General features: G+C 48.8%; 1 protein-coding gene across 1 annotated transcript in view; it reads left to right on the forward strand.

Moving 5' to 3' along the window:
- The first annotated feature begins 516 nt into the window (after positions 1–516).
- The window catches only part of CCDC3 (coiled-coil domain containing 3), a 45,982-nt gene continuing 25,117 nt past the window's right edge, over positions 517–21,381 (forward strand). Inside the window, exons 1-2 of the mRNA XM_075081583.1 lie at positions 517–1,409; positions 2,371–2,545. Coding sequence (XP_074937684.1) covers positions 1,003–1,409; positions 2,371–2,545 — 582 coding nt within the window. The 5' untranslated portion in view covers positions 517–1,002. The remainder of the gene's footprint in view (positions 1,410–2,370; positions 2,546–21,381) is intronic.

Genomic DNA, 21,381 nt, shown 5'->3' on the forward strand with positions numbered 1-21,381 from the left:
GAAACGGTGGGAAGCAAAAATACATTGAGAGCTGGCTTTGTATTTTTACCTTGCTCACCAGATGCATTTTGAAAAACGGTTGCAGGCTGCTAGGAAGAGCTGCTCTCCTCCACTTGCAAGTTTTTCTCCATCTTCATCTGAAGTGGGAGAAGTGGGTGACCAGGGTTGCAAGCTTTCCCTCCCCACACATCTTCGGTTTCCCAGGCTTTTCTTTCCCAGCAGGAGCTGTGCACAGTCCCCTGCTCCACTGGGACCCTCGCACTTCCAGCACCCTGTGAGCCACCCCTTCACCCCTCAAAGCCCTGGGTGCCGCCAGTGCCCACCCCAGGGCCAGGGGACGCCTGGCAGCAGCTGCCCCCAGTCCCGGGCGTGCCTGCCCTTCGCATCCCTGCTCTGTTACATCTTGCCTCTTCGCGGTGTCTGTCCTGTCCACCTCTTCCCTTTGCATTCCTCCTCTTTGCGACTCTGCCTTTGCATCCCTCCCCTTTGTATCCCTCCCTTTTCACCTCCCCCTTTGCACCTCTCTCTTTTACATCCCTCCCCTTTGCCTCTCTGCCCCCTTCGCATCTCTGCCTTTTCCCATCCCTCCCCTTTGCATCTCTGCTCCTCGCATCTCTGCCCCTGTGCACCCCCTGCCCCTCTGCCCCTCGACCCTTTGCATCTTCGCCCCTTCGCACCCCTGCCTGCTGGGATCTCAACCTTTTGGGTATCTGGCACCCTCCGCTCGCCCCCCCCAGCCCCCCACTTTGCACCCCCGCCCTTTCGCTTCCCTGCCCCTTCGCATCTCCGCCTGCCTGCCTCCCTGCCTCCTCCACCCCGGCCCTCCTGCACCTCTCCCCCAGCGCCCCCGTCCCCCGCAGCCTCCGGGGCAGCCCGCAGCGCCTCCGGCCCGTCCCGTGTGCGTGTGTCCCCCCTCCCGCTCCCCGCCGCCTTCAGCTGCCCCCAGGGTCCCCCTGCCCTGCCCGCCCGCCCGCCCCCGGCCCGGCCGCGGAGCCGCCCGCGATGCCGCCCCCGCCGCGGCTGCTGCCGCTGCTGGTGCTGGGGCTGGGGCTGGGGGCGCGGGCGGGCGGCGGGGGGGGCTGCCAGCTGCCGGCCGAGTGGCGCCCGCTCAGCGAGGGCTGCCGGGCCGAGCTGGCGGCGATCATCGTCTACGCTCGGGTGCTGGCGCTGCACCCCGACACCTACGGCGCCTACAACTACCTGCCCTGGCAGAGGGGCCCCCCCGGCGGCCCCCAGCAGGGAGCGGGGGGGCTCTTTTATTCGGCCGAGATCGAGCTGCTGTGCGACCAGGCGTGGGGCAGCATGCTGGAGGTGCCCGCCGGCTCCCGCCTCAACCTCACCGGCCTCGGCTACTTCTCCTGCCACTCGCATACCGTCATGCAGGGCTACGCTTATTTCTTCTTCCTCCGGTGAGTCCCGGGGTGGGGGGGTCCGGCGGAGGGGGTGGGGGTGTCGGTGTCCCGGCTCCGGGGCACCCCCGCGGGTGGGGGGATGCGCCCCGCTCCGTCCCCGCAGCGCCTCCTCCTTCGCGCGTCCCCGCATGGTTTCATGGGGGGGGGGGGGGAAAACCCCCACCCCGAACCCATAATATTCCAGCATTGCGGGCAGCAGATGTCCTGGGAACCGCTGCTGAGCAGCTCCTGGGTGCTGCTGCTTTTGTCTTTACGGTGGGACGGTGACGGCGACGGCGCTGGAGAGGGGCCAGCGAAGTTTGGCATGGGAGTTTAAAACCCATCCCCAAATACTCACCCTTCAGCGTTCTCTTGGCTCTCCCGAGTCCCAACCAAATCCTGACTTTGGGGTCACTGAAAGAATAAGAAAATAAACCACAGTGCGGGAGCAGAGCCATTGCCGTGACCTTTCAGTCTAAGAGAATTTGCGAAATACTAGCCAGTGGCTTGTTTTGAAATACTTGGTGTATTCTTACACTGGGTGCGTAGCAAAACACGGTTTGATGCAGTCTAGTGCTTAGCCTGTAGCAAGATCTTTAAACATGTCTTACACAAGTTATTTATTGACTGTTTGAAGGAGTACTTAAACTCCAGGATCAAGGGCAAAGCGATGCAAATTCAGGAGGAACCGTGGGCCAAAATACAGATCTGCCTCATTCATGGGGGTTCATTGATGTCTGCAGAGTGGTACGAGCCTGTAGGTCCTCACTGCTGCTGCCTGGTCCAGTCCTCCGCAGTGCAAATTGCCATCTTGGCAACTAAATGCCAGGAGATCTGCGTGCCACGTGCCGGCTAAAAGTCTGCCTGTGTGGCTTTGGTGGTGCTTGTTGAGCCAGGGTGAAGTACGACGGGTGATTTCTGTGGGAGAGAAAGCGCCATTCAGCCTCACGGCCGGCTGCCCGTGCAATTTGTGTTTCAGAATGGATGAGAACTACATCCTCCTGCCCCACGGAGTCAACTTCCAGGAGGCGATTTTCCCGGACACCCAGGAAAACAGAAGGATGTTTGCCAGCCTTTTCCAGTTTTCTAACTGCTCGCAGGCGCAGCACGTGTTGAGCTTCTCCAGTGACTGGGAGATTCAAGAGGACAACCGGGTAAGGGGTTTATTTGCTCTCCGGTGCTTGTTTTCTAAGTGGGCACAGGCATTCCCGGGTCAGTTGCAAACATATGTATATGAATGCAGAGCAGCAAGTCCCTGATTTTCTGGGTCCTTTGGTGGTATCGCTGGCAAAATAACACACTGGTGGGGAGATGTTAAGCTCTCTTTTTCAAAGCTGACCTTGGTTTTAGCTCTGCAGCTTCCCGTGGACCTGAGCAAAGCTTAGTATCAACCGGTTCATGAGCAATAGGTTGGAAACCAGTATTGCTTGCGATCCTGCCCTACTCCGCTCAGGCTGTTCCTGGGTTTGCTGTCTCTATACCCCATACTTTAACTTCATCTGAAATGTCCAGGAGCAGAGCTTTGCTTTTTTACTTCTGTGTTCATCTCATGTAGCAAGAGCTGTGCCTGGACCATGACAGACTTTAAGAGATTATTCTTGCCTAACTCCCACAACAGCGTGAACATCTACTTCTGAACTCATCACCCTAAGCTGTCTTTGTAGCAGCTGGGGAAAAATAGACTCTTGAGGGTACAGTTCATCTGAGTGATGAGGGCATGGTTCATCTGAGCGACACCAGCACCTACTTCTGAACAAGGTGAATGAAATGCCTCTTTCTCCTCTCAAGGGAGGCCACAGCAAGCAGTCCACCCTCTAGGCAATCCTCCCTTAAGAAAATACATATTTAGGATGGACAGTCCAATGACGCCTGTTGTTAGTGGCTTCTGAGCCCCTTTGTGGGGCTGTAGCCTGTGTAATAAATGCAGGATTTTCATAAATACTTCCTTGGCAGAGAGGAGCAACCTGCAGTTATGGGTGTGCATATTCTGGATGTGCATATACATTTGCATAAGTGGAACTTGGAGAGCTGTTTTAGTGCCAAACCTTGTTTTATGAGGCTAGTGGTTTCCACTGGTAGCTGAGAACATTTTAAACATCTCTTTAGGTCAGGATGGACAGGACATGTGTCATCGCTTGCTTCTTCTGTGGATTCATCCGAGGCACAATATTTATGTACAGCAGCAGATGCACTACTGGCTTGTTTGGGAGATGGATGGAGGGAGCTTGGTAGCCGGCTGAGCCCTTTCCCTTCACCAGCTGGCCGACTGCCAGCATACAAAGTTTGAGCTGCTGCGTGGCCGCCTGGCCAGTGACACAGCCCCGCTCCTTGGGATGCCCTGTGAGCAAGTGTTTTCCCACTGCTGATATTTTGGGGATGGAGCACAGAAAGGTGATGTTCAAATATGTATTTGAGGATAGCAGCAGGAATTGATATCTAAGAGAAAATTAATTATCTTACAACTAGACTGCAGAGCCGTAACCCTGGCTGGGCAAGAACAGGGAGGTGTAGAGCCCCAGTCCGAGCCCTGCCTCCTCCCTGCCAGCCTGCAGGCTCCCCAGTGCCCCAAGCAACGTATTTGGCAAACAAAGGCATTGCCTCTGCCAAATAACAGATTTTACTCCGGGGGAGCAAGGTGGCATTGGGGGACCACCAGATCCAACCCCTGGTGTCTGCTTGTGATGCCTCTGCACTGTTTATTTAGCTGACCTGAGCTAAATATAGGGGATCTTGATGGGTTGGTGCTCGTTTATGCCAGCAGTGAATCTTGCCAGTTAGCTCTAATGGAAATCACAGGGCAGAAACCTGCAGAGTAAGTTGGGGCAACCGAAAGCATATGTATCAGAAGTGCATTTCAGCTGTTGCACTCTTTGACCCCATGCAGCTGTGAGCAGATTAAGGGGGGATTAAAGCTGCTGGTCACACAGACCAGGGCTGGGGACTTTACATACTTCAACACCCACCCGTCGAGTGAATAAATTCAGTGCAACTGACGGTCACTTTGTCTCCCCTTCATAATGAAAAGTAAAAGCTTCCTCTGCACCAGTTAAAAATAGTTTGGTCTGACTGTGCTCCCATTCAGCTCCTGCATCTGTGTTTGCCCAGCCGAGCACCGGCTCCTGGCGCCTGCGTGCCCCAGCCTGGGAAGAGGATGGTGTTTCTGGCTGCCATGGTATTAGGAATTTGTTCCCCAGCTCTTCCCAATGTATGTGCCCACGTCCAGGGTGAAGCTTTTTCAGTGTTTTGCTCCTCTCTTTGCCTTGTCACATCCGATGGTGACTTTCCCAATTGCCACTCCACTGTGTCTGCTCGCATCCCATCCCAGTGCGAACAGTTTGCATTTCCAGATGTGCTCGGTTGAGCTGTCTCTTGCTGGCTCCTGAGCTGAAACCTGTGGCATGTGCTGCTTTTGTGGCACAGAAAGTGAGCATTGCTCGGAGCATTATTCTTGAAGCTTTTTGGAGAAGCGGCTCTTAGGGAGCCTGGTGACATCTGCAACACTGTAAAGCTGTAAACAATCTAGACAGAGAGGAAGGGGTCTTCTGATAAGGCTCACACTGCAGTGAGGAGTCAGGGGTCTCACTAGCTGCTGCGTACTGACATAAATTGATAGCTAAAATCCATCATGGGTGCTTTGTGCAGCCAGAGGGAGGAGATGGAGACGCTGAGATCCTCAGAGCAGAAGGCAGCTGAGGTGAGGGTCTGGTGCCAGGAGGTAGTAGCTAAAGTTCTGCCTCCCGGTCTTGGGACGGCTGTGCGCAGTGGCATCTTAAAAAGTGGCTCTGTCAAAAAGCCATGTGCCCAAGTAGATTCGGAATAAAGGAGTTATGAAATCTCCTGTTTACAGCTGGATCCCATACTCCAAAAAACTTTTGGAATCCCTGTATTTGTTTATAGACCTGTGCCCTACTCCTGATCTGTTTCTGGGGTGGACATTTTAAGAGAGAATTTGGCGCTGGAAGCATGTGCAGTTGCAATTAATAATTCATGTTTGTAGCTCTGGAGTGCTCAGCCAGAAGATGAGAGTCTCATGATGGGTGAACGTCTTTTGCCTCATGTAATGCTGCTCCCAACGAGAGATCCCTTCTGGGGGGTGTGCCTGAGCCAGCCACGGAGAGGGGGACCCAAAGGTGACCGCTGACATGCCGTCCTACTCATCCTCTTCCCTCTGCCATGCTTCTTTCATACAGGCAGCCTCGTCTGGGCTGTCCCATGGGGTGAAACAAGGAAAAGCCTCATGGCTCCTTCTCTTCCACCAGCAAACATGTCTGATTATGCAAAGGAGAGAAAAGAGATGTGCAGGAACTTCTCAATGCACTGGAATGCACAACCTGCCTTTTCTATCACAGGAAAACCCTTTTAATTTTTGGAAAGCCCCATGGTGCATGGTGAAAGGAGGCCAGACCCAAGGCGCATCGCGTTGGGGATAATATATTCCTCATACCGGGTCTGCTGCTGTTGCTGGAAGCTAATTCCAGCTGTGTTTTTAAGCCCCTTGCCATCTGGGCTGAGGGCCAGACACTGCTTTCCATAGTTTTCCAATAACCCCACAGTCTCATAAATTCACTCAGGTGCTTGTTCTGGCCACTCTGGAGAGCAACGGTAGCTCCGGCTGGTGTTTCTTTAGGCACTTGCGTTTCAGCTTCCAGGTTTGCAGAGGCAGGAATTAATTGGGCTCTACCCTGACATTTAACACAGCCCCTTAGTGATGTTTGCAGACCTCCTGCTTTCCTCCAGCTCGCTGTGGTTTCTGCAAGGTTGTTGCTAAAATCCTGCATTCCCACCAGGCTTGGGGTTGGAGCTGGGTTTATAACGAGTGGCTGCAACTTCCCGCAGAGGGAGGGCTTCCTTCTTGCAGCACATTGCAGGTAGCTGGGTCCCAGGCTTGACGCAGCCCCAGAGCTGATGTTGGTGCAGATAATAACACAGCAACACTCCTTTTTCCATTTCAGAGTTACAGGTTTAGTCGATTCTTCCCACCCTCCGCCCCTAGGAGAAATGCAGTATTCACCTATCCAAGGAATCTTGCAGTCACAGCAGTTTCTCTTAATAAGGTGCTTTTATTAAAGAAAGGAACAATTAAGAAGTAATAAAAACCTAATTAAAATTCTTAAAAGCTCCATGGTTTTGCCCAAGTCTCATGTTGACCCCCTGAGGGAAGACCCGCAGGCGTATCAAAGAGTTTGTGAAGCCTGACAGCCTCCTACAGGCATGCCAGGCTGGCCTGCTCCGGCTGGCGTGCAACCTCCGGGTCACCCCCGCCTCGGGAAACCACCCCAGACACCTCTTTACCTTTACCCCTGCTTCCCTCAGTGCCCCTAAAATTGCTCACAAACCCCTGCGTGCTGCTCAGTTCTTCTCCAGTGCAGCTGGTGTTTCATTACTGACAGGTTTAGGGAGCAGCCTTGCAACCTTTTCTTGCTCTAAAGGACTCTGAGGGGTCAGACTGTTCTTGGGAGATGGGGATGAGCATTTGGCAGTGCAGCCAGCGCCCTCCTCCAGGGGTGGAGAGGGGGAACGGGAGAATCCTGAGGGCCTGGAGAGCATCTGTATATGCCAATGCCTCTTTCTCACAACAAATTTTTCTTACAGCTAAGTGCTAAATGATACTTTTCTACACTGGGGGGGTTGACTTCTGCTTGCTCAAGCTGGGAGGTGGGAATTGTCGCTGCACTTTCCCCCCTCACACAGTGCCTGCTGCTAAGCCTGGGGGTGATGCAGTGGGTTGGGATTGAAATCTTGCTCCCCTGCAGAGTTTTACCATTTTAGTGCAAATCTAGAGCCTGTCATTTCTCCTGACTTGGCGTTCTGCAGGGCGGTGCGATCTTGTAAATAAAACCTCATTGCTTTGTCTGCACACGAGAGATTACACCAAAGTGGCTCGAGGTCTGATGATAATAAGGTCTATAGAAGTGTCTAACACCGCTTGTTGTTATTTAATATTCAGAGGGGTTTTAACTCCTGGTTTTGTCAACAGGTTGTTAGGGAAACGTGGTCTTTTGGCCTCCGTTCCAGCTTGCTGTGAGCTGCAGAGGTGCTCACGATTTGAGGCCGTGCAGTGCTTCTTTTACAGGGCACCTTCTTTCTCTTTCTTCATGTGGAAGAGCTGCAAAATGAGCCCGTGTGCATCATAACGAAGGAATTAACAGCAGCGTGTCAAAATGATCATGAGCAACTCTGAGAGCACCAGCACTGTGATAAAACCCATGGAAATTAAGGAGCCCAGTAACTTCAGTTAAGCTTGGTGAGATTGCAGGGGGAGATTATATCTTTTATCAAGCCTCTCTTCCTCTCTCTGCATTGCCTCTCCTCCTCTCAAACACCAGAGCACAACCATGATGTTACTTCAATTGATTTAAATGAACCAACTTGCGTTCTGAGAGACCTCCAGAGATTTATCTGGGTGATAATGAACATTTTATGAGAGTAGTCAGTGCCCCAGATGAAAAGTAAGGTAATTAGTGGGTTAGCAGGGCAGTGTACAAGTATCTGCTTAGCATCTTTGGGCCTGGGTCCTCTTCTCCAGTGGCATTTTGGCTGCTGTAACAACCTTATGACCTGATTAGGACACCTGCAAGGATTTGGAGCAGCTGAAAAGGGAACCGCATAAGAAAAGCAATGTAATTGCAAAAATGGCCTTGCCGTTATTATGCAAAGTAAAAATTAAATTAAATGGCATTCTTCCTCTGCGGAAGTACAGGAAATAGTTTCAGAGCTATTTGTATTTTAGCAATGACTGTGTGCATAAACTGGGAGCCGCTGGGTCAGATCATTCCCTGAATCCATCTGTGGGCAGCAGCACATTTGCTCAGCAATGGCCCCAGCCTGTCTCTTCCCCGATACTCTCAACTGGGCGGATGGTAGCAGGTCTCATTCAGCAACACTTCACGGCACCACGAGGGCTTAAATCACAGAGAAATAGCTGCTTACTCAAAAGCTCTTTGGGCTACCAGAGAAGGGCTTGCTCACATGACGTTTGCCGTGGGGACTTGCTTTGATCCCTCTCCACAGGCAATGTGCCTCCAGAGAAGGGAAAAGAAGAAGGAAAGTCGGGTAAGCCCCCATAATTTTTCTGACTGCCCTGGTTTTGAGTCTGGACAGTGATTAAACAGTATCATGGCGGGATACCTGCTGGAGACATGCCTGTGGCATCTCTGGAGAGAGCCCGAGCTGCCTTGGACGCAGGGACCAGAGCTCTTACTGCTGTGGAAGCCTGAGAATGGAGGCCCATCAGAAGGATGAGATGGACATCAGTGATGCTGAAGGTGGCTCTGCAACATGAATCATGCAAAGCCTGGCCACTAGAAGAAATAGGTGATAACTGTAATGGATTTCAGCTGAAATTTTGTCCACGCTGTCTGCCGAGACAAAATGAAAAGGCAGTTCGTTTTTTCTCTTTTAAAAGTTATGCGCTTCTCTTGAGGAGTTCCCTCTTTGCTCCGAGTGCTGGGAGAGGAATAGCAGGACTGGAAGACGCCAGTTGGGGAGTCCAGAGACAACAGTTTTAGAGGAAGGACTGGTCTGGAAATGAGCAGGCAGCAGCCTGGCTTGGTTAAGGTCGTTTTCTTTAATTCCCATGTACCGGCCTTTTGTGTTTGCTTGTGGCATGAGCCAAATAAAGGATCCTCCCGCTCTGGTGCCAAGACACTAGGAAAACAGAAAATATTCTCAGTGCAAAACACTGCTATATGGCAAAGGCAGGGCAAAAAGACCTTGAAATAGCTCAAAGTAAGCTCCAACATCTAGAGGTTTGAAAATCTTGTTTTACATTCTGTTTCTTGCCCTGCCATTTGTTCAAAGAGTTGTTGCTCCATTAGCCTAATAGTATGACAGAAAGCGTACATCGCTTCTGGGCTGTTTTAATAGTGATTTACAGCGCTTTTGTTTCCCTCACAGTAACCCACCCAGAGCATACCCCCTCCCTGCGATCTGTGTTTAATTTGAATACATGTAAGCAATATTAAATGAAATGGAGAACGGCTGACAAGTGTCTGGGGTGAGGGGAGACCACGAGACACATGATACATTTGGGTAACATCCCTGAGAGTCTTTTGGCATAGAAATGGCATTGACTCATTTCCAAATCTTCCCACCCAGGCTGTGGTAGGGGACTCTTAAAGGTCTGATTGGCATCCCCCTATCAGTTTTCTGTCTTCCCACATGCACACAGGCTGCTAAAATACAGAATAAAAGATCATAGAGAAGTTCAAAATAGTCTTATCCATGGGATGTTTCCATTGCATATGGCCTTTCTTATATTTATATCACACAGTGTTCTGAGTACTTCCCAGGAGGGAAATGGGGAAATTTCTCCATTTTTAGGTTGTCTCTTAGAGGCACCTCATTTCTGTATCAGGAGGCAGGTTGGCTGACTGCCATATACAATGCTGGAGGGTTGACCTGAGGTTTCACGGGGGCCTTGAATTTAATGTCAATTGTGAACAGTCTGAATTTGGTGTTGAATAAGGAGTTTTTCTCCACCCACCTGAATTGCCCCCACTGGCAACCTTGACCAGTGGGGAGCTGCCAAGGTGAGACCCCCAGTTTGTGCCCTCCTGGTACGAACACAGGTGCAGGACGAGGTGGGGGGAGTCCCAGTTTAGTGTCCCAGCTCCTGCAGAATGAGTCTGGACCAACTTGCTCCAGATTACTCCAGAGCACAGCTCTCTCTGACTATATCTGAGGCACATCCAAGTAAATGATATCCTTAAAAATATCTGGTTTCCAGCCTGCCAAGAAAGGAAGTGCCTAGACAGCCTTGGGTATGTGTGTGCATGTACATTGCTGCCTCTTCCAAAGGGCGAAAAGGCAATCCTTCCAGGAATTGGCAATGAACAAAGACCCTCATGGCTCCAGGCTGCTTTTAATTATCCAGAGCCTCATTTTAAAGTAGTTCTGCCAAATGCACTAAATTGTTATGGATTTCATGGCATGAGTCTATCCGCTGCTGTGCATGAACTTGGTGGTGAGCAGGCATCTGACCGTGGCCCTAGGACACCTTTTTGTCTCTCCACTGGCTTCCTCCATTGCCACAGGGGTGGCAAACTGCTGGTGGCCACAGAGGCGTTTGGTGGTTGTGGGCTGAGCTCTGCACGCTGAAAGACACAAAGATGGGGCTGAAGGGACCCTGTTGTCCCTTCTGTGTTTCAGATCCAAGGCTGCCTGGAGGGGCGCTGTACCCTTGGGGTTTCCAGCCCAGAGGTGGCTGAAAGAGCTGTGGTGGTGGTGCTGAGCATGAATCCTGCCACAGTGCTTGCTTAGCTGGACAGAGATTTCTTTGCAAGCCCCCACCTTCTGATGCTTAGCCAAGGGCTGAAACAATGTGCTTCCCAGTCATGTTAGAAAGCTGCAGCTACCTGGCCAGGGCTAACTCCACAGTGTGCAGCACAGGTAGGATGTTTCTTCTGTTGTCTCAGGGTAGGTAGAAGGGACGGGACTTCCACCAAGCTGTTCACATGCCCTCTGTGTTAGCACAGAAGTGGCCGGGGAGATACCTCCCTCTGGGGAGGGCAACAGAAAGTTAGTGTGGGAAGGTGGAGCATCTGCATGTGAAGGTGGGCTGGGAATTGCTGTGCCGTAACAAGAGGTGGACCTCTAGTCCACACCGTCTGGAGATGACACTGTCATGGAAAAAGCAACAATCAGAAGATGTGAGGAGACCAAGGCTGACTTGGTCCTTTATCTCCTTCCCTGTGTATGAGAGTGTGAGTGATTCCTTTCCTTTTCTGCCCTGCCCTCCTGTTCATGGCCTTCCCAGCATGGGAAAGTGAGGGAGGATATCCCACTGAACGTATACTGGGAAGGGTGAAAGTACTGGTGAGCGAGGGAGGCAGCTGGTGGGGACCTGGGCAGTTACTAGAAACAGAGCTGGGAACTAAAGTGGTGTGGGGCAACACATGCTTGAAAGTGCCTGTGTCCACGGCCAAATCACCTTCCTTAACACAGATTCTTGTACTCAAGGTGCTCCCGTGGGTGTGTGGGACCTGCCCTCCAAGGAGGAGGGTTGAGGCTGGTGGTTCCTGTAAGGTGGACATATTTTCTTACTAACCCAAGGCAAGACAAAATATGCAGTCCAAAGAAGCAGATCATGGATGTTTTTTGATCCAGTCATGCTTATTGTTCATACTTGTCCCATGATTTTTCAAACTTAGAAAGTGGAGGTACTGACTTCGCCTGAGAGCTACTGGAAGATGCCTACATATGTCTCCTGGCACCCCGCTCACCCACTGGGACTATTTCAGCACTTTTGTTTGGGTTGAGAACAGAAGGGAGAAGCAAACATCTGAGCTAGGTGCACCCGGCTCTTCACTTGCCTGAATTCTCTTAGATCTTGGTCTGGGCTTGCCATTTTGGGGAATACATTCAGAGTGAGTCTCAGGCAAGTTTGCTGGGCCAAGAGCAGCCAAAATTAATGCGGGATGAATGAGGGACATCCCCAATTTCTGTGTTGTTTAGCCCAAGTATGGAAGCCATCCAACCCCCTCTGTAAATCTGTGACTCTGTAGATGCATTAGGTGTTTTTTTGTGTGTAAATCCATGCTTTGTGTTGTTCAGCAGTTGGGAAGAGTAATTCATGTGGACCAAGAGTCCTGGGCCAGCGACTGTCCTTGAGGGACATGCTGTTCCTACAGGCACTGTGGGCAGAGCTGGTCTTTGGTTTAGTTGCTGGTCTCTCCACTTCTCTCTCTCTCCCGACCCACCTGTGAGATAGATACAGAAAAAGATGGAGCAAAACGTTTGTTAAAATCAACAGCCACCAAAATCCAGCTGGCAGCTGGCAGGCGGGACACCTGTAATGCTGCCTGTAACCGGATCAGCTATTGCGGCTTGAAGGGAGGTGAGATCTTTCAATCTGGGACATATTTTCTCCCAGCCCATGCATTTTGATGTTTATTTTTGCAAATGGCGAGCTAAGTTGGCTCCCAGGCATCAGTAGTTCAAATACCTAATGGAAGCTGCAGACGGAGCCTTTTAAAGCCTGTCCTGCCTCCACCAGCCAAGTGCCTTTCCAGATTCTGCTGGAGAAGTGTCCTTGCCCTGTTGCACTTGGCCAGGAGCGGCCACACAGTGCCAGGCTTCGCTTCGCCACCGGCCCTGGAAGCACACAGCCCCTTGCAGCAGCTAATGCAGAGTGACAAACCAGAGTGGTCGGTTTCGAGGGACTGAGACTGTGAGGTTTCAGTGTGACCAATTACAGCTGGTTGCTGCTCAAATCGTTGCAGGTGTTTCTGGCGGCTGACGCAGCGACAACCTCCTTTTGCTGCCCCAATTTCAGGGTTGGTTTTTTTTTTGAAGAACACTTCTACAGCTGTTAGTCCAGTTATCTGTAAAATGAATGATGGTAAGGAAAAATATACTGAGGAAGAAACAAGTTTCCATGACACTGTATAATGCAAAGGGGAAATAATATGGCTAGAAAGCCAAGTCTGAATTTCTGCCCAAAAAACTTACGAGCAAGCAAGCACAAAAATATTTCCTGAGGTCTGAAAGCACTTAATGGACTTGCTCTGCAGTATTTTTGCATTTCCTACATCAGTGGGGATCCAGCAGAAGTACTAGCTGCTGCAAGGGGGAATGTCAATGCAGTGTTTTGTATTGAGGCAAGATGTGAGACGCAAATGCAGGCTAGTACTTATGTACTGTCATCCTCAAACCGACTCATCTTCAACGCCATGCAGGGGTAGCAGGAGAACTATTCCCTTTCTGTGAATGGTAGAAGTGAGGCAGACAATTTAGGTCCTGTATCCTGATCTAGTGGAAACTATTCTCTTTGACCTAGGATTTATCCCAATGAGATTAGAAACAACTGCCTGAACACTTTTTCTGTCTGTAAACTTATTTGTGTAAATCCTCTGCCCTTCCCGGTCTGCGTCCTCCAGCCTTGTTGCACAGGCAGTGCCATACTCTGAGTAAGGAGATACATTCAGATGGGTGACACATGAGCAAGTGGGGTTTGGCTGGTTGTTCAAACCAAAGCATGTTGGTGGTATGAAGCCTGGCTTCCATCTTCAGACAGACGGTGACACGTGTCCTCTTCATTGCCTCAAAATGCAGTGAGTTTATCACCTCTATTTGTCTTCACTGCAAGCCTGTTTCAGAGTGCTTTCATGCGTCTGGCTTGCTTTTTATCTTCCCAGAGCCTTTGGACAGGGTCTGAACACAATTATGTTCTTCTGGATGATTTTGATTGTATCTTTTATTGTGGAAAAAATTCAGTTAGTTGCATAACTGGATGGTAGTTGGGGAGAGGAAGGAAGGAAAGTCAAAATGGAGGAACAACTTGTACTGACGTTGACTGAGGATAGGAATAGAAATTCACATGCTGGAAGTCCCCATTTCCATTACATGGCTAAAGAAGTCCTGTTTCAGAACCTTTGAAGTGTGAACATAGCAGCCACATCAACTCAAAATTCTCTATTTCATTGCAGAGCAGAAAAGCTCTTTTCCACCTTAAAAGCATCATCCTGGAGTGTGGAAGAGGAGGTATAATGAGGAAGGAGCTTAACCACAGTGGCTATGGGGGAACTCTGCCAGATACCAGCCAATGCTTTAAAAGAGCTCTGAGGTCTCAAATGCCTTAAAGTGAGAATCTCTGTGTACGTGGCTTATCTGTGGGAAGGAAACAGGCAGCTTGTTCTTGGTCTGTAAACACCTCTGTTGGGGAGGTAAGCAGAGACAAAGTAAAGAAACCAGATGTAAATGAGAGAAAATTAAAATAACACAGAAGTAGGAGATGAGGAAATAATCCACCAAAATAAATAGCTGACCGATGTAGTGAAATCTCCATTATTTACAAGGCTTGGGTAAAGCTGGGAGATTGTGGTGGGTCTCTTAGTCAGAAGAAGACACTCTCCTTTTGCTGTCTGCCTCTGGAGGAAGGTCCATTGCACAGGTCATGGCTCTGGGAGGGACTATGTAGGGTTTCAGAGTACTCTATCCCTGTCTACTTCTCATTCCTCAAACTGGATGGCTATGGCAAACAGTAGTGACTTGCTCCCTCTGGAGAGGGTTTAGATCACTCACACTGTGGGTGAGCAGCTTCAGGAGGTACCAGATAGCATCCACAGCCCACCTCCATCAGCTGGATTTGAAAAGACAACCTGGAGGTGAGTTTTTCTAAAAATCACTCTCAAGTTCCCTGGGCCCTTCAGACAGCTGCAGCCATGCTGGACACGAATGCTGATGTTGGAAAGAGCCCATGGACTGGAAATGAACAGTTTTAAGAAGACCCCAGGGAAGGGTTGTTACTACCATCAGTGACTGGGTTTCTGCCCTTTTACATGGTTTAGCCTCAGGCATGTTTTGTCTGAGTTCAGTGAACACTTCATGATCTGTTCCTTGAAATCCTAATTGAGCCTGTGTTTTCTTAAGTCTCAATTTCAAAGGGCAGGGGAGCAAATGTGATTCTTGGTTCTTTTCCCAAAGGTGTGAAACTGTAGATTAAATGTATCCTGGAAATAATATTTTATGCTCAAATCTTTCCCGCTGCAATAAAAATGGCTTAAAACCACATCCAGTGACAAAACCCTCCTATATTTAACTCATGTCTAGAAGCAGCTGAAATACTGATGAGAAATGTCCTGGTGCTTCCAAGTCAGTGGCACTCTGGAGCTGCTGGAACGCATCCCGCTCCTTACGGACGGTTCTTGCTCCAGAAACACATTACAGATGTTGAGGATGTGAAGGAGCAGGCTCCTTCCATCACAGCGTTAGGACAGAGAAGAGCTAAAAGCAAAATCCCAGACTGGAGGCATCCCTGAGGCATTTGCCTGCCTGTTCTGTGTCCGGACTCCAGGGTGAGCCTCTGGTTCCTGCTCATTGTCAGAAATGTCTGAAACAGGAGAAGCCTCCCATGGTCCCTGCTAATGAAGTGGTGTTTATCACACTCTGATAATTGCATTTGCTATGGTACTTACAGCATTTCCTCTGTTTTGAAATGGAGAGATCTCAGGCTTGCCCAGGGCTAATTGTGTACCCTAACCTGCTCCTAAGCCCACAAGTATCTTTAAACAGTAACATACACATCGGCAGCATCCAGGGTTGATCTCAACCCCACACCTACCAAGCTGGAAATGTGACCATTGCAGTGTTAATGTTTGCTCTCAGTATTTATCAGGGGAAGTATCTTGTCCCTTCCTCTACAGATCCTAGGGAATTTTCTTTTTTTATGTCTTGGAAAGATGCAGGCAGTCCTTGCAGGCAGTGGTACAGGCAAACAATGGATGGAGGGAGGGGAGGCAGGTTCTCATTCTAGCTAAATGAGAATTCAGGACAATTTAGGACTCCAAGAGCAGAACAGAAGCTGTTGCAGACTTGCCCTCTACTGTCAGTGAGAGGTTCATCTCTGTCTACCCTAGGAGGTCACCAGCACCAAGCAGCACCACGTTCAAACATGGTATTCACCTATTCAACATCTTAGAAATGTGCTTTTGGTTAGTGTAACATGCCTTTTTCTAATAAGGGAAACCACTAAAAGAAAAAAAATTTTTTTCTTTTTTCCACCCTCAAACCTAGAAAGTTAAGGGATGGAGCTGGCTGTGCGTCACTGGCAGTTCCACCCCTGGGTGGGAATCAGCAGCCAGACTGGGATACCTACCTTATGGGAAAAATTCAGCTGCCTGAAGTAGGTGCCTGTTACCATTTGAGATGCCAAAGGGGGTCTAAGAGACAAGGCACAAGATCAGGAACAGCAGGAAACGTGCTATTCATCACTGAAACATCACCTTCTCCAACAGCAGCTGGCGACCGCACAGGCATTTCAGGTGGCACTAGGCGTCACAGCGCCGGCAGCTGACTCGCACTTCTAGGCAGTGCAAACAAAAGAGGATGGAGAGCAGTTCAGCTGACCCAACAAAGGTGTTTGCTTTAGGACAAGCTGAGCAGTCATCCAATGTCCTCTACGGATGTTTTAGACACACTAAGGTGTCCAAGAGGGAGCTAGACACCTTGTTTGGGCTCTAGATCTCCCCTAACTTATAAAAACTCAAGACACTGATCTTTACAGACAACTACTTGTTGACATTGAGCTGAAGTGTCTTTGTGAGCTGAAATCTATCCCATGTTTTACTTAGCTTTTCACTTGTGAGAATTGCCAACAGAAATACTACTTACAGAAATGCTTGAGAAAACAGAGCTACGTGATTCCAGCATTGTGACCTCTGCTTTGCAGCATTAATGTTTTCTCTGTGCATAAATCGGTACCGAAGTGACAGGTTAATGAATGTGTGTCTTGTGGCACATAAAACATGGTGTGGGCCCGTATGAGTCCTAAGTGAAAAAGCTCCACTGAAAACTTACATAAGAAGCAATTGGTAGCTTTCTCCTAGCAGTAAAGGCTATTTTTGGTGCTGAGCTGCAGATCTTCAGTGCCACGGGTGAAAGGCCTTCCTGTGTAGTTAGGGGAGTATCCTCTGTTGTATTGGAGTATGGTGAGAAGGCAGATGTTTGGGTGCTAAAGTCTTTAGCTCTTTTGAGCTCACATTGTGGTCTGGCCTTGGCCCCATATAGACTTGTTACGGACTAAAAGGCACCGACGTGGTCCTGGAGCATTTATGCTACAACACCCTGACGATGACTATGGCTCTGTCTCACTGTCTGCTTTTCCTGGATATAGCAGTTCTTAGGTTCAGTGGATTCTGGAAAGGTCAAGAGTTTGAAACAAGCACTGCAGCCTGCCTGGGGTCCTGTGTGGAGCAGGTGGCTTGAATTTGGCTGGAGCTTAGATACATTTTAGAGCCTTTATCTTCCAGCCTGTAAAGCCTTTTGGATAAGATTTGCTGAATGCATGTAAGATGTTGAGTTTTATTTTGTGGATTTAAATCCAATCTTCTAAATTGCTTTAAAGTAATTCCTTGTGGTTTGAAATTCCAAAGCCCCTGGCCCCCTTTTACTTAAGTGCTTGTGGTCAATTACAGACTGATTTAGGAAACAGTGCAAAATGTGTAAAACATTTTTCAAAATGGTGTTAGGAACAGAAAAAAAAAAGAGGACACATGTTATCAATATTTTATCAAAAGGGAACAATGTCTCTGACAATAGAAAATCTTAGACGCCAAAGCTTGCAGTAACAACCAGAATTAGCTTTCTAATCCAGGCAACACTGTTGGAGCCATCATGTAGGACAACCTTTCTACATGGGGCTCTCTGAATTACTTCAACACTGATTTTAGGGCTTTTTCTATTTGGTCTCCAAGTATATACTCTAGATGGGACTCTGAACTTATTTTTTCCATGGATTTGAGGTATAAATATTCTGGTAAGGGATTGGCTTCTTGGCTGGACTTTTTAAGGAGCAGTTGAAAGGAGTTTGGGAGCTTGTCTTCTTCAGTGTTGCTCCCAAAATGTGAGTAAAGACTGAATTTCTTTGCATACAAGACTCTAAAGCACAGCAGCCATCAGCAAAGTGGAGCACAGGAGTCCTTTTATAGATCATTTATAGTACAGATAATCCAGGATTGGAAGTCCTGAATTGATGCAAAATAGTGTCTTCTGAGGAAAAAATAGAGAATACAAGTCGGGGCTACAAAAGAAGATATGCAAGATACATACTGGTTTGATTTCAAAAATTTGAAATGGAAATCAAATTATATTCAAGTGAAGCAATCCACTGAGTGGCTGGATCTACTGTACTTTATACTGTCTACTTGGTGGAAGCAGTTTGGGACCTTGTCCCATATCCATTGAAATTCACAGACTTTAAAGTAAGAGGAATCATGTGTTAAGGCATATAGTCCACTTTCTCTTCCTCCTGAGCCTGCACCTGTAATTTGAGAAGTGTGTAATCCATGGTTGTGACAGAAGTTGGCGTGAGGCACTTTGGGCACTTTTGGGCTGGAAGAAACTGAAGAGACTGTGCAGAAGAACCAGCCAAGCCAACCACAATGTTGCTTCTGTTAGTGGGGTTTGAATAGAGGATTACCCCATGCCAGACAGAGGAGACATATTTTTGTGGAAAATTCCCATTTCTGGAGAAGGAAATGGGCAGGAGGTAGGATTGTCTCTTGCCACAATAAAGCAAGCATGGCGCCTGAAAGATACTAATGGTCCTGGGAAGGTTTGCTCTTGTCAGGAACCAAACCACCATATTGGTTTATATTGCCTCAAACCATTATTTAGAATTTGTTGTTCCTTACATGGCCTGTTTCTGGGGAAAGCTGAACTTGGAAGTAGAAGATCCAATCAGGTGTAAGAAGCTTGAGTATCATCTTTCTAAATTGTACTTGCAGTATAATCATAGAATCGTTAAGGTTGGAAAAGACCTCTAGGATCATCAAGTCCAACCATCAACCCAACACTACCGTGTCTCCTAAACCATGCCCTGAAGTGCCACGTCTACACGTCTTTTAAATACCTCCAGGGATGGCGACTCCACCACCTCTCTGGGAAGCCTGTTCCAATGCCTGACCACTCTTCCAATGAAGAAACCTTTCCTAATACCCCATGTAAGCCTCCCCTGATGCAGTTTGAAGCCATTTCCTCTCATTCTATCACTAGTGATCTGGGAGAAGAGACCAACCCCACCTCACCACAACCTCCTTTCAGGTAGTTGTAGAGAGCGATAAGGTCTCCCCTCAGCCTCCTCTTCTCCAGCCTAAACAACCCCAGTTCCCTCAAACTCTCCTCATAAGACCTCCTCTCCAGACCCTTCACCAGCTTCACTGCTCTTCTTTGGACACGCTCCAGCAACTCAATGTCCTTCTTGTACTGAGGGGCCCAAAACTACACACAATATTCAACGTGTGGCCTCACCAATGCTGAGTACAGGGGTAATCTCAAGGTCTGGTCAACCCCTTGAAGGGAACAGTGAGTCATGCTGTATTTAACATGAAGGCCTAGCAACACAGTAAACTTAAACTTTTCCAGGACATGCAGTTAAGAAAAATTGTTGTGATTTCTTCTAGTCACAGCTTTGCTTAGCAGGGCTGATTCTCAGGCTTTCAGCTGCAGGCTCCTCAGGTGCTGATTTGCTGGGATGGTGGATGCTGTGGGGGTCAGGGCTTGTTGGATAAAGGATTTCCTAGACAACTTCACTTACAAATACTTACAATGTAGACACCTAGAGCAAATTTGGTTACCTAACCATAGGATCCTTATGCCATTTGAAATGCCCTAGGCTGGTCAAGACCTTTGTGCAGGGCTGGCAGGTACGTCACAGGACTTGTGGAAAACTCTAACCCATCTGCAGTGCCAGATGGTGTGTAGGAACCCCCCTGCAAATCACACCACCTGAAATATGCACCACCTGAAATGAGGGTAGACACCTTCACTTGGGCAACTGGATTGTCTCCTTAGCGTCAGCTGTCTAACCTAGAGCTGGATCCAGATCTGGAGGACATGAAGTGGAACAAAGATCTATAAAAGGGTGGGGTGTTCTAGTGAAGAGAAACTTGGGCCTGGAGTGCCAGTGAGGTGGAGAAAGCATATTTTTACCTGGCATGACATCATGTGAATTAAGTGATGACCTCAACCTTCAGGAACTTCACAAAGTGAAATCCAAAATAAATTGGAGGCACTGCATAAGGGAACTTTCAGGTAAACCACCGAGACAGGGCCCTGAATTTACGGGGTGCTTCAGCATCGCTTTTTCTCTGCTGAGGGCCACAAAAGAAAGCTGTGATACCAAATCCAGGGGCTGGAGTCCTGCGTAGGTGCTCACTCGTGGAGCTCCGTGTGGAGCAGTGAAGTGAGTTCCCCCATGCCCTCAACCAGGCATCTCTTCTCAGTGCTCTTCTGGAGGGGCTTCTCTGCCTGCCATCAGTAACAGGATCCAGAGGACACCAGCATCATCCACCAAAGGTCAGCTTTTATCAGTACCCCTCCCCAGCACAGTATTGGCCTTCAGAAATTCCCAGGTGTTCAGGTAAATATTTAACCACTGTTAACCCGGGCAGAGAGACATAGAGATGTGAAGTGTCTTTCCCCAAGAGATGCCAGAAAAACCTGATGAGCAGTTTAACTGCTGAGAGTTCAGGGCTGGGAAATCAGCAGAGGTTCATCAACCACAGGTGTCTCACCCCACCTCTGGTCCTAGAGTTTCTCCTTCTTTTGTGCTGGAAACCAAATCATCTGCTTGGGAGGCCATACTCTCGTTTGACATGGGAACAGTGATATAGTTTACTGATTAAAAAAATATGGCAAATTGTGGCAATAAGAGAAAAATACTAAAGAGCGGTGCAGTTTGGAGCTGTAGGTGAGCGAGGGCGGCTTTTGGTAACTGTTTCTTCATGGCCACTCCTCCTTCATCTGCCTGATTTCTAGGGGGAACCAAGTAGGACCTTCTGGACAGTCTCTGGTTAAGACCTCATTTATGGCTGTTTTGATTTTCTGGGATGACATGGTCAGACAGTTGCAAGCAGCAAACTGGTCTGCCATTAATAAATCAAAATGACTCATGTTTCCTAGTGTCTCACACACAAATGTTTAGAGGTGGAAATACAACAGAAGATAAGAGTAGGAAACAAATTTTCTTAAAGTCATTCTCAAAAGCTTCCATCAAGGTGAAATGTGCTCAAGTTTCTTCAGTTAAGATCCTTGAGGCCAGCAAAACCAGCTTCCAAACAGTCAGTGAGGTTTGTTAGGAAGGCAGAGGGATGAATTTTGCCCCAGTGACTTTAGTGACCTGTCAGGTCATGCAAGTGGTTGCCCACGCCACATCTCCCAGGAGGTAGGAGCTCCCTTCCAGTCCTTGTTCCCAGTCATGCCTTTTAAAATTGGCAGTAAACTATTTCCCATTGATGGCAAAGAAGAAGGAAGCAAAAAGGAAGGACACAAAGTCCGTGGATCGAGACGAACAAGCATGATGTAAAAATCAGGTTACCTGTCTCTGGTGCCTCTACCTGATCAGTGGTGACCCGGGTGTAGCAGTCAAAGGTGAGCTTCAGAGCTGAGGTGGTCCTTGCCACCTGCTTGGCTGTGAAAGAGCTGAAATGAACCAGTTGCACTAGTTTTGCTCACGTACAGTAAAAGACTGCCAGCATTCCCCCCTGCCCCG

This window comes from Phalacrocorax aristotelis, chromosome 1 (genome assembly GCF_949628215.1).
Source record: "Phalacrocorax aristotelis chromosome 1, bGulAri2.1, whole genome shotgun sequence".
In the NCBI taxonomy this organism is placed as follows: Eukaryota; Metazoa; Chordata; class Aves; order Suliformes; family Phalacrocoracidae; genus Phalacrocorax; species Phalacrocorax aristotelis.